The sequence below is a fragment of the Vigna angularis genome, chromosome 1, assembly GCF_016808095.1.
Source record: "Vigna angularis cultivar LongXiaoDou No.4 chromosome 1, ASM1680809v1, whole genome shotgun sequence".
NCBI lineage: Eukaryota > Viridiplantae > Streptophyta > Magnoliopsida > Fabales > Fabaceae > Vigna > Vigna angularis.
This window is the reverse complement of record NC_068970.1, coordinates 56536574-56561154: the sequence shown is the minus strand read 5'-3', so window position 1 is coordinate 56561154 and position 24581 is coordinate 56536574. Positions and strand designations below refer to the sequence as shown.

Below are 24581 nucleotides of genomic sequence, written 5' to 3'. Positions count from 1 at the left end.
TTTTTTTTCTAACATAGCACATGCTAGATTTTAAACTATACCTTGCCTTAAATTTAAACAAATGGCATGGTTTTTGGTTAAGTTAGAATTCGATTTCTGAAAAATCGAATTCTGACTTTGTTATACATTATTTTTCACAAAAGTTTAAGTTGAAATTCGAAAATCGAATTCTGACTTATATATTTTTTTTATAAACGTAGGTTAGAATTCGATTTACGGAAAACCGATTTTTAACTTTTATTTGTTAAAGATTTTTACGAAAACTAATTTGGAATTTGGTTTCTAGCAAATTGAATTCTGACTTATATCTGGAATTTCTTTCATTAACGTAGGTTTGCATTTGGTTTTTTAGAAATCAAATTCTGACTCTTTTTTTTCTAAATATTTTTATGAAAAGTAATTTGAAATTCGTTTTTCAGCAAATCGAATTCTAAGTTTATATTTGCTATATTTTTGTGAAAATGTATATTGTAATTCATTTTTCGGTAAATTTGTTTTGAGTGAATTTTAGAAAAAGGTATGTTTGAATTTGGTTATCATGAAACCAAATTTTGACTTTTGTTACTAGTGATCCAGATAATCGATTTCAGTGGTAATTTATTATTTAATTTTTATTTTATGGAAATGAAGAAGGAGAAAGATTTTTTTGTAAGACAAATATAAGTTTTATTCATTGAATTCCAGTTGAAATAAAAGTTCAATTAATTTAATGATGGGATGTGGACCCTCTAATGCCAAGATTGTGAGGACAATGATTTCTTGCGTGACCTGGGTTTAACAGTATGAGAAATTTCGTGGGTGTACTCATTCCGTGATGTTCATTTCAGTCCTGATTCTGGATGATTTTGGCCGACCCTTTGCATTCCTTTTTGTGGCTAGATGAGGCAAAATTTTTGTGCCTTGGTATGGTGGCCAATATTCTTCATGTCGTAGCTCCCCAAACATATTGTTATACACTTTCATGATGACATCCAACCTATAGTAGGGGCTGATGTAAATGTTAAAGTCGTGATGAGCATGTTTGCAAGCTACTAAGACATGTGAACATGGTAGATGAATCTTTTGAAACTTGCCACAATCACACCATTGTTCATCCAATCTGACAACAAATTTTCCTACACGTCGTATTTGTCTTGGGTTTTCCATCTCCTCGACTCTGAATCTTGTTGTATTTCTATCAAATTCAACCACCCTATAGGTGTTTAATTTCGAATCAGCATCCTGTAGGACCTTCACCGAGTTTCCAAAACCATTGAAACCTTCAAGGGTTTTCCAAATCTATTCAACGACTCAATGATTTTCAATAATTTAAAAAAAATTGTTCACCGAGTTTCGAAAACCATTGAAACCTTCAACAACAGTTTTCCAAACCCTTTCAACGGCTTAATGATTTTCAATAAGCCTCACTGTTTTTTGCTCCCATGCTTTTCGAGATTAATGTATCGCTATTTTTCTCACAGGCCAAACCAAACCAATATATATATATATATATATATATATATATATATATATATATATATATATATATATATATATATATATATATATATAACTATGTAAAATCTAACAAAAACTGTAATAGTACCTGAGTATTGTGGTGGTGTAGTGCCACAAGAATAGAGGAGAAGAAGAAAAAGGGGAGGGGGACGACTGCTAGGTCAAGGAGAAAGGAGAGAAGAGAAAGAGTGGAGAAAGTTTGGAAGTAAAAAGTAAAAGTAAATTGCTGTAAGTTAAAACCCCAAATCATTCAAAGAATTCACTTTCTTGGCAAACGAGTTTTAAATTTTAATTTTCTTTAAAAACATTTTAAAAGATAGGTTTAATCCTTTCAGACATCCCTATTTCTGCAGAGTCATCTCAAATAGGTATTCATATTTTTTTTTATTTCAATTAGGTCCCTGTTTCTGTAAAATTGAGTCAATTGGAACCTTACAGTTAATTTCAGTGGACGACGTTAAATTTACTGAGTTGTGGTATGCTGACGAAGCAAATTTTAATGATGTGGCACACTGAGATTGCATTAGGTGGAATTTAATTATGAATTAGGTGAAATTTAAAGCATTGTCTTCTTCCTTGGATGTCCTCTTCCTGTTAGGATTTTTGAAGTTGATTTCACTCAAATCATTCAAAAAGTATTTTACCTTTTCTGTCAATTAGCCACCGGCAACCAAGGCCTCAGTTCCGTTCATCCAATACAACATAAGGGGTTTATATATTCCAGAATTTTCAAATCTTAAACAGTGAATACTCTTCATGTTGGGTAATCTGGTTACCTTCGAAAGTCCATCCCAAAGAACTGAGAAGCTCAACCAGATAAAGAAAACTAGAATTACAGTACTCCCAAGCTAAAAAAAATACACCTTTCAAGATCAACGGTAATTTATTCTAGATTCCAAAGCAAATACTTGAAAAGGGCAGGGAAATTACGCATGTCTTTGATCACCATCTCCTCCACATTGCCTTTGGAGGCCAAGAAGTGGAATTTGGGGACAAGCGTTCAAGAAATTAGGAACAAAGTACACACATCTCATGTCCCACTACACATTTTTAACACTTAACTAAGATATTAGGAAGAAAGTATATGACTTTCCTCTTCCCAATCCCCCAGAACCGTTGCCATAGTGCGATCGATCAATGTTCAATCTCTGATTCAATTCCAAACCCTAACCTTATCAATTACATTGCCCTCTTTTTCCCACCCCTTAAATGGCCAATGTCTCTATTGCTACGGAGTGGCAGCTCCTCTACAACAATTACTTTTTCTGCATCGCGGTGAAGCTCGCAGACCCCCTGATCGATGAGATGCCTCATTGTATGGCAGTGATTGAGCCGCAATATACGGTTTCGGGGAATGTTGAAGTTTTGCTAAGCGTGGATGATGTTGTGGAGGAGGATGATGTGTAGAGGCTCGGGGAGGGAGTTCTGCATGGACCGCCGCAGAAGATGGTGGTTTCACGCGAGGCTGTTAGCGGAGGCGGAGTTGGGAGCAACAACGGTGGAGAAGGTGCCGAAGCTAGTGGAGGCGGTGTCTTCGCAGTGTGCGTGACGGCGATGCTGAACAAGGTTTTGAAGGTGTGTGGCGACGAAGATTAGGTTTAATTATTTAAAACTTGAAATAAAATAAATTACACCTAAGGTGACCACGTGCCACATCATTAAAATTTGCTTCGTCAGCATGCCACGACTCAGTAAATTTAACGCCGTCCATTGAAATTAACAGAAAAATTCTAATTGACTTAATTTTACATAAACAAAGATCTAATTGAGATAAAAAAAATACGAAGATCTATTTGAAACGATTTTGTAGAAATTGGAATGTCTGAAATGATTAAACCTAAAAGATATTAAAAATTCGATTTTCCATAAAGTGAATTCGGAACCTATTAAAAATTGTGCTATATAAGTAAATATATGGTATATGTGAAATTAAAAATGTGAAAAAAAATCTCATATCCAACCTTGTCACACCAACATACATCAAACTTCATAAACCCATCTTTCATCTTCATAAAACACATGCTCCACATTCTTTAGGGATCCAATTTCACATTTCTTCCTCCACGCACAAAACTCATTGTTACATGTTCATCTTTTTTCAACACCGAATCAACTATCATTAACACAAAACACACATAGAAACTTTCTCTGTATTATCTCCTTTTCACAAAGCCAATACACCTAACACTACTCTCAACCACAATCAATCGGGGTTTCTTGAATTTGAAATGGAGGTATGTGATCGGGGCTTTTTGAATTTGGAATGGAGAAAATGACATGTAATAATGTTTCTTTTTGGGATGAAGGTATGTGGGGGTGGGTGATTAATAATGATTTTGTTCGGTGTGGGTTGGTTGCGTTGGTGATGAGTGGTTCAGTGTTGTAAGAAGATGAAGGCGGTGATAGAGTTGTGTAATGGGACCAAGAGGTGAAGATGAAGAAGATGAAGTCTTTTATGTTATGATACTGGGATTGATGGAAGGGATGTCTTCAAAGAAGATGAACAAATTAACAAATGATCTCTTTTGTTTTAAAACAAATTAACAAATTAAATTAACAGTGTCACTATCTTCAATATGTGGTTAATTTTTTAAATTAAATTCAACAAAAATTAAAATTTTATCGACTACAAAATAAAAGGATCACATTGAATAAACTTGATAGTATTTAAACATTAAAAATATTTAATGTAAAAATAATTATTTTATACTATGCGATTAATTAGACATGACTAACGAAAAATATGAAAATAAAACAGCATGAAGAAGCATACTGAAAACTGAGTTTATTGGGAGAAATGAAAAACTTTAATACACGCGATTATATAATATTTACATATACCACATTAAAAAATCTACACGCATTTTTAATAGATCACGTGATCATTAAATAAGTTTAAAATTTTACCGTCTTTATGTTATTGTACTCAAATTATAATTCTTATAAATTGAAATGAGAGTTATTCTCATTTAATAAGAGCATATATCAAGCGAAAAGTTACTAAATTAATAGTTTAGAAATATAATCAAATGAATCGAACGATTTCGTTATAACCTGGTTATAAAAGCAACTAATCAGAGTAAGCAAAAGACTTTTAAAATACCATCCTTAGCATAACACTGAATTGCTGTTTGCTACAATTACATAATGTTGTTATATAGTGAGATAATCCAATATAATATCAAGCAATCAGATAAAAGAAAAACAGAAATTTTCAGATAGAAAAAGAAATTCGAAAAACTACCTTATTAAAGTGAAAGTTTAAGATTTTTTGAGATGCTTTATGAATAGATTGATGTTGTGATCTGAAGTGCCACCTTGAGTGACTGCTTCAATAGCCAATTCCTTCCATTTCTTAGCATTAATCCTCATTTGTCTTCCAAGCTCCTTCTCCATAACAACCCTAATGGAATTCTGAATCTCTTCTCTTGTGACAATCCCATTCTCATCTTCCTTCAGTCTGATTCCCACTTTCCACACATCCTGAACAAATTTTGCATCGGTGGGTTGATCAGTCCACTGTGGAAGAGCAACCATTGGCACTCCCAAGCACAGTGCTTCAAGCGTTGAATTCCATCCACAGTGTGTGAAAAAGCAACCAACAGCATGGTTTGACAGAACTTCCAATTGGGGTGCCCAATTAACTATCAAACCCCTTCCACATGCATCGATTTTCTTCCCCATTTCCTCTGAGAGATTCTTTGTATTGAAATCAGGGATGACCCACAAGAAGTTGAAACCAGTTGCCATTAGGGCAAATGCAATTTCCTCCATCTGGTGTGAGCTGAAGCAAACCATGCTGCCAAATGATATGTAGATAACTGACTGTGGAGGCTTTTGTTTGAGCCATGTAATCGGTGATGAGTCTAACTCGAACAGATTTAGAACGTTGTCTGTGTCGTCTGGGATTGCCTTGTCCAAGTGAAAGGATGGAACTGTTGGCCCAATTGTCAATACTGGACATACCTTTGACATCGAATCCACCACCTTCTTATACATATAGATATGGAACTATAAATTATTAGGAAAGACAAATTCAAGATAAGACTCAACTATTTCTTCACCCAATTATCTCCTTAGACTCACCTTTCTCCATCACTTCCTATGTATCTATGTCATCAGGAATTTTTAAATTTGATTGAAGATTTAATTGAATTTTCACTTTGAAAAAATCAAGAGAAAATTGAGTAATTTATAAAAAAAAACAAAATTAAAGATTTAAGTGGAACTGTGTTGAAAAATTAAGTGTGATTGTAAATCTCATTGAATGATAAACACTTTGAGCACTTTATATGAAAGAAATCCATAAATTTATTATTTAAAAACTTTAATTTCACTTAATTTGCTTTGTATCTAACTGTTGCTAGTCTTTTGTATCTAACTGTTGCTAGTCTTTTGTATCTAACTGTTGCTAGTCTTTTCCATGAGTCCTTCTTCAAAGATCTTATCAAAGTGGTATTATATAATCTTTTAGAAGTTTTACATAGATCATTATCTTAAGTTTAAATCTCTTAGTAATCTTGAAATTTGGTCGGAAAAAATTTATTTATATTTCAAATTTTTATATATTTTAGTTTCTAAACTTTAAGTCTTTTTAATTTAAATGCGTTAAATTTTTTTAACGTGTAAAATGATATTTTTATATTGATATTTAAATTATTTACATGGTTTAATCTCGTTTAACACATAGAACAAATTTAGTTTTGTTAAATTAAAAAAATTATATTTATTATTTTTTTAAAGTTTGAAAACTAAAACTTATAAGTTTAAAAGTTGACGATAAGAAAAAAAAATTGAAATATACATTCTAATATTGAAGTAAATGGTTCCATGAATTGGTCTCCAATCTATATTCATATTCCCCTAAACAAAGCCAAAAACTCTACCCACCGATTTCTCCACGACCATATATATACATACGAAGTAGAATAAAATGAAGAGTACGAACCTGGTCCTCCAGCTTGTAGAAGGAGTTGACAAGAAGTAGATCTGCTTTGTGAATGTTAGAAAACTGATTAATGACCAACTGAAAGTAAGCTGGATAGAAGGAAGGGTTACAAACAAAGGGTGGTGCATCTCTGGGATGAAGCAAAGGAAGCCCTGGAATAGAGATTGGTGATGAAATAGGAACCTTGATAAGTCCATGGTAGACATGGTAATATATCAAATTCACAGCACACATTTGAGTGAAAAAAGCAGCTCCCAATAACCCAAATTCCTTCGCCACATCCAACACCCATATCACCAAAGGGTCATACACCACACAATCTATACCCTCATCACAACCATTGTATTTCTTTATAAGTTCCCTCAAGCTTTTTGACCCCACTTCTTCCATGCGTGACAAATAGCTTTCTATAGAAACAGCTTCAGCAAATCCACCTTCGTCATACCCATCTGATATGAAATCAAGTTGAACGCTGCCTAACAAGGATGAAGATTGAAGATGCATGGAGTTGGAAATGAAAACGGTCGTGAGCATGGTCACTCTCAGTCCTTTCGAACACAAGCGTTTGCTGAATTGTAGCATCGGATTGATGTGGCCCTGGCTTGGGTATGGAACCACTAACACATGATTACGACCACTCACTTTCTCTTCCATTTCTTCTTTCTTCTTCCTATGCTCACAACAATGGAAGTGATAACGATGACGACGATGATCAGTTCCAATGAATTCTTATTTTCTTTCTTTCTTGCATCAATCCACTTCACACCAGCTCCTCTCACACGTGTACCAATCGATCCTTTACAAAACTCGCGGAGTTATTACAAATGAATAATAACATATTTTATAATTATTATATTCTCTTTCCACTATTGAAATATCTGGATTACGTGATGTAACTCTATATATAAAAAATTAAGATGGTGTTAAACACTTCTTTTACAATAAATAATTTATACCGAATTCATGGTTATAAAAAATCAACAGTTTTATTTTCTACTAACTATAAGTAGAACATTAAATTCAATTACATCCTTCTACAACTTGAAAATTTAAAGAAACTGCTGACTAGTATTCAGGTTTACCTTGACAAATCATTTTCACTCAACAAGTGCTGTCTTGATTTCTTCTCTATGTAATTCAAAAATATAAAGTTCATATCATCTTCCTCCCTACTGAGAATTGGTCTTTAAAAAGTCTGAATTTCGACCCATTTCATTCAGAAAAAGTTAAGGGTGAAACTGGTGGACTTGTTTCGTTTTTGTGAGCCAGATACAAAAGATTAAGCACAAGAACATTTAGCAATACAAAACATTGATGCGTTCAATCACTCCACCTTCATGTTTCTAAATTATTTGCAAGACTAACAAAAGGAGACAAATTACACGTGTTGCATACATTTTGAAATAAAATTAGATTAGAAAAATATTTGTACAAAATTTTTCCCAAATGTCAATAAATAGGACTTGGTAATTGTTAATGTTTGTACAATTTTCTGCAATTATCAAAAGGGCAACTGAATTTACAGTCACTAAATGGTTGTTACTACTATACCTCTCCACACTCTCCTTACCTCCATTTGAACCAGGTGTTAGTAATTTCCTACGTATTTTCAGCTATTTCTTTTCCAACTTTGATTAAATGGTTACAAGTATACCCCTATAGTACCACTTTTTTATGTACACAATAAACACCCCGAGAACCCTCTTCAAAGCTGGCAGAAGCATAGTTGAAGACGGCAGAATCATCAGATTCAAAGACTGTTTATGCGCAACTATACCCTATCCTTGTCTAGGACAGATGCCATGGAATTCTCACCAGGAATAGTATCTTCATGATGTGAGGTTGTGTATAAGAAACTCCAACCTTGTAGAATTACCTCGTCCCAGGCTGCGAAAACGTAATCACTAATGTTAGATGACATACATGAACAAAAAAATATTGTTGTAGAGAAAGAAAATTACCCAATAGTTCCAACCAGGGCTCCCAGTAGTGCATGTACATAGTCCCGAGAAGCCAACCAGAGAAACTAATCAAGAGAACATAATAAAACATGTAACCTATCCCTAGGCACTACAAAGCTTCCAAAGTTATTGATGCTTTGGTGAAAACAGAAAGCACAAACGGTGCTTCTTCTCCAGGGTGTATTGTAGTAGGAACTATAGTGTATCCCTTTGGCTCAGGTTCCAAAACCATTTCACATGATATTTCTCGAGAATTAACATAGTCTGTCCCACCAACGGATTCATGTAGGTATATATTGAAAGCAGCACGTCTGCCACGAGTTTTGAGAATTCTCATTCCAATGTAGAACATCAGTGAATCATGGCTTGATTGATAATTTCTAAAACCAGCTGTTGTTCTTGAAAATCCTACTCCCTGTAAATAAGATGAAATTAAGTTTTAAGGAAATTCAAGGGAAGAGTTGTTTTCAATAAATGCATTAATAGATATGCAAATATTAATAGTACCTGAGTTAAGGTTATGAATACATGAATTGGAAATGATGCATCTTGCCCAGTTGCAGTCAGTCTGAACTGTGGATTTTGATTCCACGTATCATAATCCTGACACCCACCAGCACTATAACCACGCCATTGGCCATGAACAGAATGACGCATCTCAGACGGATAGATACGACAAATATATATTGATCGAAAATGAATCTGAAAATCTTGCCATGACATCCAAAATATACCATCTTTTGACTGTCCAAAAAATGAATAAAAATAAAATGATTACATGGTAGAACAAACAGTCTGCTCAATCATAAAGAGGAAGAAATGCCATAGAGTCAAAGCATAGACTGATTCACAACAGAAAAACATAAAGAACTACCTGAGGAACATGCTTCAGCTTGTGTTTTATCCTATCCGACCATTCAGGCGACGAGTCAGACCACGGACCATTCCACTCAACTTCATTGGCCCATGGATTTCGGATTTGAACAAGTTTATGACCATCCACCTCCCTTACCTAAAATTGTAAGACAGCAGAGATCGTTAAAAATCATTAGGACTAAGGACCAAGAGGATTGAGTTTTGGGTGTTGGCACAGGAATCATGAATGTACAAAATAAAACTCTCAACACAAGAACCTTCTGATCTTAAAGCATGAATAATACACAGGTCTGCTCTACTTCGTGCAGAAATTCAACTTTTGAAGGGAAATAGAAGAATAAGGAGAGCCAGGATCAAACTCCTGACTAATCAATCATAAAAGACTTTTTTTCATGTCAGGGACGAGTGTTATCAATGTAGGATGTGGAAGAAAGCAAATTTCACTATATGCACATGCCATCGTGGCCTGTGGTGTGCCAAAATAGCAGCCCACCTTCATATATTGCCTATGGCAATTGAGAAATAATCTATCACTCCATTCTGCAATGGCACCACTATTTAACAACACTGTCAATGTTCAATGCTCTCAAAAGCTTACTTAGTTACTAACTGAAGGATTATAAATGGACTGTGAGTATAATAAATATAACCCATTACCTGCAGTATTGAGTATGCATGTCCTTGCACAATGCCACTAGAAGAGATGTGCACATCAGAACCTGATGGACTTCCTGCGCCTAAGAGAAAACCTTCTTGCTTGAAGCGCAATAGTTGAGACCACAATCTGCCACTTGCAAGGTCAATCTGGGCTTCACCACTCCTCATGTCAATTTCCTCCCCTGCACCCCCAGTGAGATCCACCAGAGCATCCTGAACAAGCCCACCTTCTAGTGCTTCGTAAGAGCCATGCAACTTTGCATATGCCTTCTCCAATATAGAGACCCAAAGTTCATAACCCTTTTTACTCGTAGCAAATGCAGGTTTACCCGGTAATTCACAAGGAATCCAATCATCAACAACAACCGGAATCCACTCACCCTAGATACCATAAACCAAAATATGCAAATAACTAAGATGCCAAATTAAGGAAATAACAACATATCCCAACAAAATCCAATTTGAACTCTTCTAGAAGTGAACAGATATTCTATATGAATTTTATAAGTGACAACAAATAAAAATTTAGAAAAAAATTAGTTGAGTTTTCAGAATCAGGTGGAGATATAACTGACAAATTATCTCCTGAATTTTTTAATTATCTTTTTATCTAGAAAACAATTTATCAACAGAATAATCTCCCACCTCCTACCCATCATAAGTTTAGCTAAAGCCTGCTCCACAAAAACAGAATTTGTTTAGGAAAAACAGCTAAACCAAGAAAATCAAAAGAATTCTTCAACTTTCATTACCATTTTTGAATGTCAACATAAGAATTAGAAGATTTTTACCAATCACATTAATAACCTCTCTGAGAATTAGAAGGTAGCAACCAATTGATTACTATCTAAGGCTTCAAGACATCATAACAATTGCAATTTATTGGCAAACATTATTTATCCAGATACAGAGTGAAAAAGAGATAATAAAAAGAAACTGATTCAAATCTGGTGAAATCCAACTATTTTTATATGCTTATTACCTGAACACAGAAGCGAACAGTGTAAATTCCCTCCTCATTGTAATCTGGAGTGATGATTACCTCTGATATACGTGAAACCTCTGTGAGAACAGCAACAGCGCTCAAGAACCAACAATCACCTAAACGACCCTGTTCAATATACATAAAAATTAATACATAGAAAAGCCTAAATACTGTCAATACAAACATTTATTTCCAAAGTAAAACATGAGACCTGACAAACATCTGAAGGATTTGGAGCTCCTGAAAATAGGCACTGACGACGGTCAAAATGGTTTTGTCTGGCAATTTCATTTGGCCTCAACCACTCGGAAACAACCTGTATATATGAAACATTTTACAGTGGGGAATATAGCATACTAAAAGATATAAATTAATATAGAAAAATACCTGTAACTTTCCAGGGGGGTTTGAAGGGTCCACAAACAATGAGTGATCATTGGGAGGAAATTCCTGATCAGTAAATTGCGTCTCTCCTCTAGCATAGAGAGCTTCTTTGATGGCTAATTCTACAGAAAGCATCCGCTGAATAATCTCCTCTTGTGTTTCTATTCTAGGTTTCCTATACTTCCTTGAAAAGGAATCAATATCCACCACCATGCCATCACGTTCTGACCTTCTTTTCCTCCCACTAGAATATTGCCCATCCCAATCTACATCATCTCTGTCATACAAATCTACATCGGCAGGATCACTGTCCCAACCATCAACCTAGGCAAAGATGTGTTAATACGATTAGCCAAAGTATACTATTTATATTCCACATGGTAGAGAACTTGGCAGTGCTAACAGCTTACTCAGTGTGTGTGTGTGTGTGTGTTGCTTTTAGAATTTGAATTACATCTTTTTTCATACAGGAAGGGACTGACAGAAAGGAAGAACCAGCATACCCTGGAAGGTGAATCAGCCCACTGCCAATTATCTTCAGGGAAATCAAGTGCACCAAAGTCAGCTGAAGCCAAGGAAGTATAGAGAGACGAAACCTCATCATCAGTTAAGCACCTTCCCCAGAGAAATGCATCCATGATATGCATTTTAGATTCAACCCCCTCGCTGTCTGATCTACCAAATGCATCAATATCTGTTGGTGGTCTAACACCAACCCACACTTCTGTCCCCTCTTCCCAAATGCTGCTACCCACACACAATGGCAATCCATTCTGGTATCCATCAAATCCACCATCTAAATAACAGGTTGCTTCACCTAAATTGGCATCAATTGTCATGGTTACAATATGCCACCTGCAATATATTTACCACCGATGTTAGAACCTGCCATAATTTTTTGATGAAAACACATGGACTAGAGAGAACTATCCAAATGAAAAAAATACGCATATTATACATACATATATATACATACATATATATACATACATATATATACATACATATATATACATACATATATATACATATATATATATATATATTGCATTAAAGTCCTGTGTTCCAAAATATTTCTGCGGTATAAATTTTGTTCATAATTGCAAATTTAATCTGGCCTAATAACAAAAGTAGATCCTAACTGTATTTAAAGATAAATCCAACCCCGTGCATTTCAAGGAAGATAGCTGGCAGAGATTTGAATTTTTTTTCTTCGATAATATTTTCAAGAATACAAAAATGTTATTAAACTACTTCAACAGACACTAAAATTACAAAGACTCTCTAACTCGTTAACCTGAATTTCAGAAGACAGCATATTACACATTCATAAAAATAAAGAGAAAGACCAAACCTTCCATCTGCAATACTTGTTGCACTGATACTCCACTCCTTTGCAACAGTGGTTTGCCTATCACCTTTAGTAATCAATCTAAGCCCAACTTGTCCAGCCTCAATACCTTGTTCAGATCCAGCCACGAGAATTTCCCAGCATATCTTCTTCTGAAACTCAGTACCCAATAGACAAATTGGACCAGATTCAGGTTGTATCATCAAGGCAATAGAAAAGCTAACTTTTTGACTTTGACATAGACTGGAATCAATCGGGCCACAATGCCTGCCACTGGCTGTTGGCTCATCATCAAGAACACATATGGCACCGGTCATTCCTGTCTGCATAGATACCATAAATTCACTGTCACTAAAGTAATCTCCGGAGGTAAAGTATAGTTTTATAAACACCAATAAAAAAAATGAGTATAATTACCATATAACGTGTAAAGACTTATAAACTGTGCATCAATTAAAAATCACCTTAAATATGACTTAGTAAATATTACAAAAAGTAACATAAAACAACATGGCAACCTGTGATTTGAAGACAATTGTAAACACATTTATTTATACCATCAGTGATTCTAATTAAATTATTTTTCATCATCTTTTCCAGTGAATCATCCACCGTTCAGAGATAAAGGTGTGCACTTGCAGAAATTTTGAATATAGATTATTATTAAAAAGAAAATGCAGTTAGCTGAATGAGCTGCTGGGAATGGAATGAATATGCAATGGAACAGAATAATGCAATGGAACAGAATACTTAGGAAAATAATAAGAATGCAGCACAAAGCTCAAGATCACCAAAGGTACATTTAATGAGGTAAACGGTGCAATGTACGGAAATCAGTTTTGGGAGGGAAACAGAAAACTAACTGGCAACCTGGCACCAGAGTATGAGGGGTGTGTACATGTGGGTTTACTGAGAGGAGATAGTAAATCAGGGAAGGTTGTGTAGAATATACTATGAAATTATGCTTGGTCTGGGAGATTAGACATTCTTGAAACTGTTTAGGAGACTTTCATCCTTGTACCAATGTACACAGAATATACCAGGATCTGAATCGAATACATATATTTCGTACTTAATATCTTTCTTTTAACAAAGAATATATATTTGAATTAATAAGTTTTATGATTATCAATAATATTTTGTTTATCAAATGACATTGGTTTGCTTAAAAAAAATTTCAATAAAATAACAACAGTTTTAACATTTAGCTTTTTAAATATAATATTGATTTAAAAAAATTTAAAATTGTTTTACTACTTTTAAGGATATAAAGCACTATTATATTTAAAAAAAAAAAGATGGCTAAATACCAGTTCAAAATAAAATAAAATATTCACATTCAGAAAACATTTTCGACCACAATCATATACTAAATCTTGAAAGCCGAAAATGGGAACAGAGACCACTCCATTATTAATTACGCCACAGATAAAGAAAAAGAGGATGATTATTCCATCAAATTAACCACAATTCAGAATTAATATAAAAGACAATTAATGAACCTGAAGGGCACGCCGAGACAACTGTGAAGCACGAATTCTACGAGCAATGCTTGAAACCCTCTCCCGAGCAAAAGAATCATCTAGAACAGAATCACCTCCAACTGCACGTACTGCAGCTGCCATGGCAGCAGCCTCCCTGCTGCTAGCATTAGGAATGGAGGAGAGCAAAGAAGCTTCTATCTCCTTCCATTTTCGTTCCTCTTTTTCAAGTAGAGCCTTCCTCCTTTCTTTTCCTCTCCCCTCCTCTTCACGTCTCTGCATGAAGACTTCCTCTTCCATCTCCTTTTCTCTTATGTAACTAGAAAATTCATCGCAAAACATTTAGATGGAAAAGACTCGGTAAAGTTACTTTAAGTTTATTAATCAGATATTCAGGAAAGTACCTCTCCTGAATGATTTCAAATTGCCTACGATCTTCTGGCATCCACTTCTTTATTTTCTTAGCACTTAAATCAGAAAATCCAATGCTGTCAAGAAAGAGTCTCAAACGAACCTCATCCTACCAAAGAAAAAGGATTAACAGTGTTACAGAAAAAAACTAGATATCACCTAACCATATGCAAAACTAGAAATCCATTACCTGTGCTTGTTCTGCCTTAGATGTTAAACCAAGTAACAAAAGCAAATAACCTCCAAATTTGTCCCACATGTACACCCACTCCGTATCAATGGCCTCTTCTAGTGCCAGAATTCGAGCATGAGCACACATTACTCTTCTATAATCCACATCACTTGTTGGCTCATGGCGAAATGTCCTTTGATATCTTAGTCTACTGAAGAACGAACCCGCAACTAACTCTTCATTTCTCAAGCGGTCTCTCAATTTCATCACATCAGCTCTGGGAAGAACAAAATTCCCTGCCCTATCACGCATAATGGTGGGATCTCCAATCAAAAGTGCAGCAGAACTAGCCGACCTCTGTGGTGCGGAGTAGGTTCCAGATAATGCATTTCTGGTCTGCAATGAATATCATTAATTTCCAGTTCAATTACATTGGCAATTGGGAGAGTACTTTTCCAACAATAACATTGACAGATTAAAGAAACTAATAAGAGGATAAAAAATAAAGAGAAAATTATTCCAGGAATTGCTTTTTTCAAAGATAATGCTGAATATAAAACAAATATTATAAACAAGCATTAAAAATGCAAAAACTAAGTGTTTCAAAACCTAACTAAACCTCACAAAACCAGACATGTAAATTTCAAGTTTGCACCCCACTCACATGTTGTAGTTTCCTGTTACACTCCCTCACACCCAACATTACTGATCTAGGTGTGTGGATAATGACATTTGATCCTTTTAATGGATTATCACCTTAGGAATGTTGGGTTTTGAAAATAACTTAGTCCTACACAACATGCTTGTAAGATGATTGAGTATTGAGTCTATTAGATATATTGCATTTTATATTAATTAGGGAAACGTAGACTTTTGATATTGTTTGAAATTGGTAGATATTGTTAATATTGTTTTTAACAATATCTTCTATTTACCATATTTATGTTTTGTTGTCATATATACTTGTATCAATCTTCACCGTGTGTGTTTTAGATACAAGGGAGATTAATCATATACCTAGTTTGACAATATTCAATAAGATACCTAGAGCCTAAAGCTTTTGATATTAAATTTTGAATTCATTAAAAGAGGATTCTCTTGGTTCTTGTCACAGAACACTGATTCTTATCAAAGATTAAGATTTTTGTGGCAAATCTTCATTCACTCATCAATTTGCTATATTGTGGCATCTCCATCTCTCTCTTATTTCTACCTTCTTCTCTGATTTTCTTTGTTTATGTAATGGGAGGAATCAAATTCAGAAATAGGCGCACTCTTTCCTCAATAGGATTGTTTAATCTAGGCAGCAATTAATTGTGTTAAAGTGGCCTCCTTCTCTTTCAGGATCTAGACTTGATTTTTTAGGGTTTTTCTCTCTCCATGGCTTCTTCTGCTGCCTCTTCTTATAGCGCAGGCCAATTTGCTATTTTCAATGAATTTATCAAACGGTATGAAGACCATCAGAACTCTAGCTCCACTGCTTCTGTTGCACGCACAGGTATATCTTCTATTGGCCTAACTCAACCTTACAAAGTGTTGTGGCAAGATCTAGTGCAGAAGCATAATCTAGACCTATGGCCTCAGATACTTGTGAACTTGTTTGGCTTAAGCAATTGCTTAAGAGAGTTACAAGTTCGAGATGTCACTCAAATGACACTTATATGCGACAATCAAGCAACTCTTCATATCGGTTCTGATCTTGCTTTCAGGAAAGGACCAAATACATTGAGATTGACTGTGATTTCACTCGAGAAAAGATTGTATTTGGCGATATCAAGACCGAGTTCTTCAAGAGGACCGAGAATTGATTATATTTGTAACAAGCTTAGTACATACGATTTATATGCACTAGCTTGAGTGGGAGTGTTAAATATAGTGTTTTATGTTAATTAGGAAAAAATAGACTTTTGATATTGTTTGATATCAGTCATATTGTTGATATTGTTTTTAACAATATCTTCTATTTACCATATTTATGTTTGGTTGTCATATATACTTTTATCATTCTTCATTATAAATATATTACCTTAGGACACAAGCAAGATTAATCATATACCTAGTTTTACAATATTCAATAGAATCTAACTCTACCCCACTTAAATACTACATTTTGTCGGCACTATCTCTAGCCAATGGAGATGTAGGTCTTTTACATCAGAATGATGATGTATATAAAATACTATCAAAATAAATATACTCACATCACACGTCTATCATCAGTATAAAAATTTCTCATCACGTTAGCAAAAGTATTTAACTTCAGAGAAGTAAACTAAATGTTAACATTAATTGTTTCTGTAAAGGATTAAATGTTTTAGCTATATGCACAAGCATATAATAGCTATCGCGAACATTAGAATGCCTACTACTCCAAATAAAGCTAGGAGCACAAGAATAAAATAAACATATTGGCACAATAGGGCCACGTAATCTTATCTGTAAATGGACTCACCTTTGTAGCCGATCTAGCAATTGCTTGAATAACAGTTTCTTTACCGAGAAAATGTACGGCATCTTCCATCATCTGTACATTATAAAAAGGTTAAAACTTCAAGTCGAACAAAGTTGGCACACTTTATTCTTGTGAATCCATTCATCTAATTTTTAAGTAGTTTAAAAATTTAGTAATGATTGCAATGAGATCACAAACCTTAAGAGTTAGGCAAGGACGAGATACAGCAAACCCAAATGAAACGACTAACGTAATTGCTGATACAGCCGCACCAGCAAAGGGCGGATAAATCTTTAAACTCGCAACAACCCCCCAGCCTTCAGTTGCCAGGGCAATTCCATATAGCATGAGAAAGGACACACTGTACATAGAAGATAAAAGCAGTAGATACATTAAGTAATAAATTAGATAACATATACACTCAAAGAAAACATTAATTGACATAATTAAAAATAATTGAATCATGTTTAGAGTGTGGTGATAAACCTGACATTCTTTCCACAATCCGCGTGAGCATCATACACATATACTGGCAAAACTCGAGGAGAATATACAACAATGGGATTGGAAAGAAGAACCTAGGGAATATGGAAAAAAAGCACAAAAAATTAACCTCTGAGAAAAACAACAATGAAGCTGTAAAGCATTAGCGATTCAACAGGTGGATATTATAAGATTGAAAACTAGAGTAACTTACAGTCAATGACCGTCCAGCAAGAAGAAAAAGAAAAGAAAAATAACCAACTGATGCTCCAACAAATGGTTTACCTGAAAAAAGAATGCAAAAAGGAGAATGTTAACAGATCACCCAATGTCTAATAAGTTATGCATATCAATGCCAATATAATGGACTTCACCACCACCTTCAAACCATCCAACAAGAAATGCTGCCAAAGCCAACAGAAAAGCAAGGAAGCAAACAAAGACCATCTGTGTCCGGCTTAAATAAAAATTGTTTGATGCCCAGTGGTGAATGGCCCCAATTGCTAACACCATAAGGAGAAGAATCAAAAGAAATGCTACCCCAATCTGCGGTACAAAGAGTTTCAGCCAAAGAAGTTTGACCTTGGGAAAGGTCCAGTTAAAAAGACATTAAATTCAACACAAAATTGAATTGCACTTACAGTCCATGGCTTGACAACAACTATCAAAGCTGAAATAGCACCAAGCAGAAGCAAAAGACCAATTATAACAAAGATATATACACCACGAGAAAGTTTCCAATCATCATCCTTCCTGAAAATAGAGATTTTAAAAAATATCAGACATCTGTCAAACAACAAAATAACAACTATATCGATTTATCATAAAGAAAAATTGACAAATACAAGAAAGTTTGGCCTACCACTTAAGTAATCCACAGCAAAGTGACAGCACTGCTGGAATGCAGACTAAAGGAAGTAAAGCGGCTAAAAAATCACCATTTGTTGGAACATGTTCATCCCTGGTTTTGATAACTTCTAAATAAGAAACTCCACAAAATGCTACAAGGATAACTGCAGCAAGAAAAAGGTTATAGAAATAAATAATTAGATTCCACCAATAACAGAAGCAGTTGTCATCATCGCACATTAGGTGTAGAGTATGGAGTGATTTGTAAAAACAGATAAAATACCTGCAAAAAGCCCAATAAAGATAGCAGAGGAAAGGGAGAACCGATACGTTGCAAACCATGAAATTATTGGTAGCACACTAGTAACAACTAAACCAATTACAGATGCCATTGCCCAGCCGAGAAAAACATATGATGTGTAAGGGGAGCCCAAAACTTTTGGATCACCATTCAACCCCTTGTATCTTAAATCGTCTAAAGGCTTCGCAGAAACTATTGCTCCCAAAGCCAGTACAGATCCAACAAATACTGACATAGAGATAATAAGAATAATACCCTGTAATAAGAACAAGACAAGCTTATGCATTGAAAAGCCAAACTTGACAGAAAAAGAGAAACACGTGCCCTACACACCACCTATGCAACAAATTCGTGAATTAAAATCTCCCATATCCAGAATATGGTAAACTAAAATATGTACTTCTTTGTAAATTAGCACCCAGGAAACATTGGATGAAGTCATAATAAGATTGTATGAAAAAAGTCACTCAAACATAAAAACTGTTATATAATTAGCACAAGAAAATACATCAACATAGAAATGTTACAACTGCTGTTTCAGACAAGATGATGACACAGAAACATTTAAGACAAAATGTTCAGCATTGTTTTCAAGTCTTCTATTGGGGCACAGTCTGTGATTGCTTTAAAGGATCTCTAAGAGATTAGATAGATTCCGCTTCATTCTTTTTATGATGTATGGGTCCAAAGGGGTGGAAGGGGAGTGCAGCAGAATGGAACAATACTATGGTACATTCTTTGGAATGTTCAAAATAAGATGAAATGAAATATAATAAACAATAAATCAAAGTAAGCTCCAATATCTGAATTCTTTAAAACTTAATGGAACCAAATAGATGCAATCCATTCCATTCCAACTAATGCCCTTCGTTTCCTCCCCTCCAATTTCAGATAAATGAAATGAAAGCAGCAGTTTTTTTGTTCAAATATATACAAACAATGGAATGGTAGCTTCATTCGATTATGTACCATCTCAAGTTCAATTCCATTCCACTTGTCATTAGATAACCAAACAAAGGCAGCTTCTTTCAGTTCATTGTTTCAGAATTTCAATTTCATTACTTTTTAAGATGTGTAATGTTTTATGACCAACACTGCCCCTGCCCCAGAAAATAATTGAATGTCACCTTCTGGTCCCTCTTAATATCACTTTTTCACATATAAAAATAGAAATATTTATAAGTTCATATCAGGTATCTTTAGGTTGACACTGATGAGGATGTTGGATAGGATTCAAAATACTATAGTGCCACTATAGCAGGATAGAAGTGCAGAGAAGCGCCTTCCCACTACAAGAGCTGCCTAGAAGTGCAGATTGGTGTAGTAGGTTTAAAAGTGACTTACTTTTGGGGATTCAGTTTCTGTAAACGAAATCCACTACTTCAATTAGCGTGAAAATTTTAAAGATGTCTTGAATTTAGAAGATGAATTTCTCCAGTTAAAAATAAAAATGTAGAGAAGTTATACAAGAGAACTTGTGCAAATTAGTTTGTGCATAAGCTAATATTAGCTCATCGTGAAGTCAATTTCAATTTTTCTTCCTATTGCTTTTCCTATAGAAGTCCTTATGGAGAAACTCCCCAAACAGGTCCTAAAAATGATTTCCATCTAGGAAGCTTGTGCTTCACTTTTGTTTGTATTCATTAGTATTCTTTAAGGCACCTGTCTTTTCATTGTAAGCTATAAATGTGATTAATTTTGAGTAATTTTTATTATTTTTCACAATTATAAGTATATATTACTATTAAGAAGTATACTTTAGGATTAACTCAATTCCAAAAAAACTCTTATATATTATAAATTAATCTGTCATGTGGGACTTCCAACTCCAAAATACATGTGGGACTAAGTATTAGTGGTTAGTCCAATAACGGGGTGAAACAATAACACAACAAATTTCGCTAGGATAGGCTTTAATCCATAATTCTGATACCAAGGAAGTGCACTTTATTCATAACTCTGTCTCACAAAACCAGCTTATAAGGTGAGATTTGCACCCACTTATATATTGTGATTTTGAGGCTTCCAACAATTACAAAACTACAAAAAAAAAATTCTAAACTAGCAACCCTTCTATCCACTTAAGCATTTTGGGGCCAACTGCTATGTTCCACTTTGGATAAAATAAGTATTAAAGGAGAAAAAGCAGTATACCGATTGAGGATAAGTAACAATGGAATATTAATGAGTATTGAGTAGTACAAAATTAGATTGGATATTAGGTGCGTAAAATACAAAAGTACAGGCATCTAATTACATTAGAACTTTAATATTGGTGAAAGCCCAAGTTCACTAATAAAAATATACTTTCAACCCTGAGAATGTAACAAAAAAAGATGAAATAGATGCTTCTCCTAATATTACTTTCTCAATTAGAGGACTAACTAACTGATTCTACATGATAATCCAAGATAAAATAGATGCTTCTCCTAATATTACTTTCTTAATTAGACGACTAACTAACTGATTCAACCCTGAGAATGTAACAAAAAAAGATGAAATAGATGCTTCTCCTAATATTACTTTCTCAATTAGAGGACTAACTAACTGATTCTACATGATAATCCAAGATAAACTGAAGATATTTTGGCTCATTCTAAGACTTCCCTCAAGCCAATGCTCGCAAAGCCTCTAACCTTGATAAAATTAAACAGATGAAAAATATGTCAACCCCTTTATAAATGAGAACAATTCAAGGGTGCTGAAAAGTTGCAGACACAATACGAGAACAACTGGAAAATTGAGTCAGCACAAGAATATTGGAAATAAGAAAGAGCAAGTTCGAATCTTAACAGACAAACAAAAAAGCAATATTACTAGAAATTTACCCTGCAGAAAAGTGCTACTGTATTTATGATAGTGTTTAGCTCCACTAAGTTCTATTTGAGAAAATACATTGTTGCTATACCATCTTTCCTCTACCAAATATCATGAATTAGTTTGCACATAAAAAGGACAAAAAGATTTGCCAAAAAGGAAAAAATATTGCAGTTCAGAAACCAAACATAAAATGTTCTAGTGGATTGTGACAGGCTATTTGTTCAACAAATCATTTACGATTTCACCCATCCTGAGGCAAAATATTTGTAATTCCAATCACATTCTAGCAAGTAACAATGGCTTTCAACGATTATTGTTACTATTTGCCGTGTATTATATGTAGAAACCACTTGTTACAGATAAAGAAGCTACAGACACCCCCGAATAGTAAATAGGAAAGGCATTAGATTTAACCTTCTTTGTTTGAGGCATTCGGTCATTTCCAGCACTTCCGGTACAATTTACATGGGGAACCCAAAATTGGTACCCATTACAAATCCATATGGGAATGGCAACAGAAAGGCATGCCACCATTAGTGGCACAGTCAAAGATATACCAAGGAGAACAGATGATTTGCTGCATAAATTAAATTATTAGTATTTAATAAAATGTAAACAAAAACATAAGCAGAAAAACAGTTACGGTTATGGCCTGATTTTAACCATTTTTAATTTTTTAATCCTTAAATAAATAAAATGTTAATGTCTTGATTACAATCATGACAATCAAATTTTTAATCGTTAATGTCTCAATATTTTTAAAAGTACGAACAACTTACGGCAATAATAGGGTTTGGTGGCTTACCTTAAAAAGGAGAGCAACAATCCAACACAAGTGCTGAGTAGCCAAGCAATAAAACCATACTGAAGATAGTGAATGGGAGAGAGAGAGAGAGAGAGAATTTGTTACTAGTTATTTAATAGGCATGAAGTGAAACAAATGTAACACTTAACAAAATAAGCAACAACAGATATATACCCAGGCCAAACATAACAATTACTGGACTCAAAGAGCAAACAAGAGGGATAATAAAATCCTTAGTTCTAGCTAACATTACAATGATAGAGTTAAAAGCACTCCAAAGCAAATCGGTACCATGGGTTATAGCAACCCGTCTAATAAAGGATGCCAAAATCACTGTTTTACTTGTAGGGTTGTTTGATTTTTCAATCTCAATTAATATATCAGTATTATCAAAATCGGCCACGGCAGCACCATGGTGGATTTCTTTAGCAGACCTTCCAATGGTGGTGAATCAGATTTCGTGTGGCACCTTATGGAAGCCACATTTGGGCGTCTCAGAGTGCAAGCTTGGAGAAGCCACAGAAGAAATTGTGAACCAGCATCATACTCCCATGCAAAACGAAGAAGGACAAGCCTCTCGCACAACCTGACCCGAAGCACTAAAAACCCTGATTGTCTCTCTTCTCATTTAATTTTCCTGACAGGTTACAGTACTGTGTCAACCCAAGTGCTTTCTCTAAAGAGGGTTCAGCTATACTACCAGGCCCAAACCCAAAATGTCAAAAGTTACAACAGAATTTTAGCCTAAGGCGCCCCACCCAGCAGCCTCCTTCCTTACATTGGTGTGCAGTGCCGCCATCATCACACAGTCACAGTCCCAACACTGATTGTGGGTCCTCTTCTTTTTCTTTCAATTTACTTAACTTTGACAAGAGTTTCTATGAAGGGGAAGAGAGGGAGAGATATGCCCCATTGGATAATATTGAAGATAACCATATTGGGATCAAAGAAGAGTCAGATAATTAGAAATTCAGGACATGTATCTTATATTTTGTTGCTATTTTAAGTCTTGAACCTGAAATTCTTGTTTTTGATTTTATTGTTATTTGAATTTCTAGACATGATATTATTATTAATTATGATTGTCTTTCATTATTTTTTCATTACAGCTATATTTCAGCATTTTCTTTAAATTGTCTGTGTATATAACGTATTTTTCTTTGTCCATAATGCTTCTTCTGTAACCCATTATGTCTTCCAATATATTTTTATAAAGGATTTTTGGGGTTGCAGATATTTTCCATTATCCGACATTGATGACACTGGATGGTATACCATCCTGATTTAACAAAAGATAGGAAGTTATTGGGATCGATGGGGAGAATCAAAGAAACATCAATCTTCATGAGTAGTCTGACCACAAAGCTCTGACAGGTTCGGCAAATACATGTGAACTGTAATTTAAGTCCAAGTAGAAACCAAGATGCAGGGTTGTCAAAATCAATGTCCTGCTTAGTATGAGGGATGAAAGATGGGAAATTGTGAGGACACAAATTGCACGACATCACCACCAACAAAATTTAAGAATTTAAATAGTTATTTAATAGTCATATTATTAATAATTCAATGATTACTTATTTCATAGCAATTATGTGAAGCTAAAAAGGAAGAGAAAAAGAATGACAAGTCAAACAATCAAGAGACTTCGTATAGACTCAGCATAAGCACAAATTTAAGGGTTTAAAAATAAATAGCTTCAGCCATCATCAGACCAAAGTGAACTGAGAGTATAGTTATAGTAGTTAAGGGTCGCATCCTAGACATGGGATTAATTCTGACTGGAGGAGTCAAATGATTCAAAGAGACAGAAACAATCAACATTTAAGAGATTTCAGATTTTCAAACACAATTGGATTATAGACTACCAAGCTCAGCCCATCACAGAAAGACTAACCCATACAGAAAAATAGCACCTTACAACTGTTCCAATGAACTTCCAAAATATCCTACTCCAAGAAAATATACGGCCAAGAAATTGGTTTCATTATAGCAACCGTAAACGTTAGTCCTCTCAAGTAAACGCATAAGACTATAAACCTTAGAAGACTACATCTGTCAGCACCAAAACCAAAAACAATATAAAGCAACATATGTACTTATTTTATCACTGTTGAAATGTATTAAGTTTATGTTGTTTTGTGAGTGTGT

General features: G+C 34.6%; 2 protein-coding genes across 3 annotated transcripts in view; both read right to left on the bottom strand.

Annotated features, from left to right (window-relative positions):
• Positions 1 to 4589: 4589 nt before the first annotated feature.
• LOC108323481 (flavonol 7-O-beta-glucosyltransferase UGT74F1) lies at positions 4590 to 7241 on the bottom strand. 2 transcript variants are annotated; one of them, XM_052880724.1, is made up of 2 exons: positions 6446 to 7241; positions 4590 to 5463 (listed from the first exon to the last, which is right to left on the bottom strand). In XM_052880724.1, exons 1-2 carry the CDS (start codon positions 7097 to 7099, stop codon positions 4759 to 4761), a joined length of 1359 nt encoding a protein of 452 aa, XP_052736684.1. In that variant the 5' UTR covers positions 7100 to 7241; the 3' UTR covers positions 4590 to 4758. The 2 variants fall into 2 exon arrangements, with proteins under 2 accessions (XP_052736684.1, XP_017411443.1); XM_017555954.2 differs by having other exon boundaries at positions 4590 to 5484; positions 6446 to 7238.
• Positions 7242 to 7837: 596 nt separating this feature from the next.
• Positions 7838 to 24581, bottom strand: part of LOC108323485 (calpain-type cysteine protease DEK1) — a 39909-nt gene continuing 23165 nt past the window's right edge. The window contains exons 10-32 of the mRNA XM_052880720.1: positions 22434 to 22492; positions 22043 to 22205; positions 18791 to 19064; positions 18521 to 18671; positions 18300 to 18411; positions 18039 to 18204; positions 17873 to 17943; positions 17662 to 17753; positions 17374 to 17536; positions 17176 to 17247; positions 14742 to 15119; positions 14545 to 14660; positions 14162 to 14459; positions 12663 to 12982; positions 11812 to 12163; positions 11312 to 11632; positions 11136 to 11240; positions 10922 to 11050; positions 9940 to 10320; positions 9281 to 9418; positions 8914 to 9150; positions 8407 to 8821; positions 7838 to 8332 (exon numbers count right to left, since the gene is read on the bottom strand). Coding sequence (XP_052736680.1) covers positions 8516 to 8821; positions 8914 to 9150; positions 9281 to 9418; positions 9940 to 10320; positions 10922 to 11050; positions 11136 to 11240; positions 11312 to 11632; positions 11812 to 12163; positions 12663 to 12982; positions 14162 to 14459; positions 14545 to 14660; positions 14742 to 15119; positions 17176 to 17247; positions 17374 to 17536; positions 17662 to 17753; positions 17873 to 17943; positions 18039 to 18204; positions 18300 to 18411; positions 18521 to 18671; positions 18791 to 19064; positions 22043 to 22205; positions 22434 to 22492 — 4404 coding nt within the window. The 3' untranslated portion in view covers positions 7838 to 8332; positions 8407 to 8515. The remainder of the gene's footprint in view (positions 8333 to 8406; positions 8822 to 8913; positions 9151 to 9280; positions 9419 to 9939; positions 10321 to 10921; positions 11051 to 11135; positions 11241 to 11311; positions 11633 to 11811; positions 12164 to 12662; positions 12983 to 14161; positions 14460 to 14544; positions 14661 to 14741; positions 15120 to 17175; positions 17248 to 17373; positions 17537 to 17661; positions 17754 to 17872; positions 17944 to 18038; positions 18205 to 18299; positions 18412 to 18520; positions 18672 to 18790; positions 19065 to 22042; positions 22206 to 22433; positions 22493 to 24581) is intronic.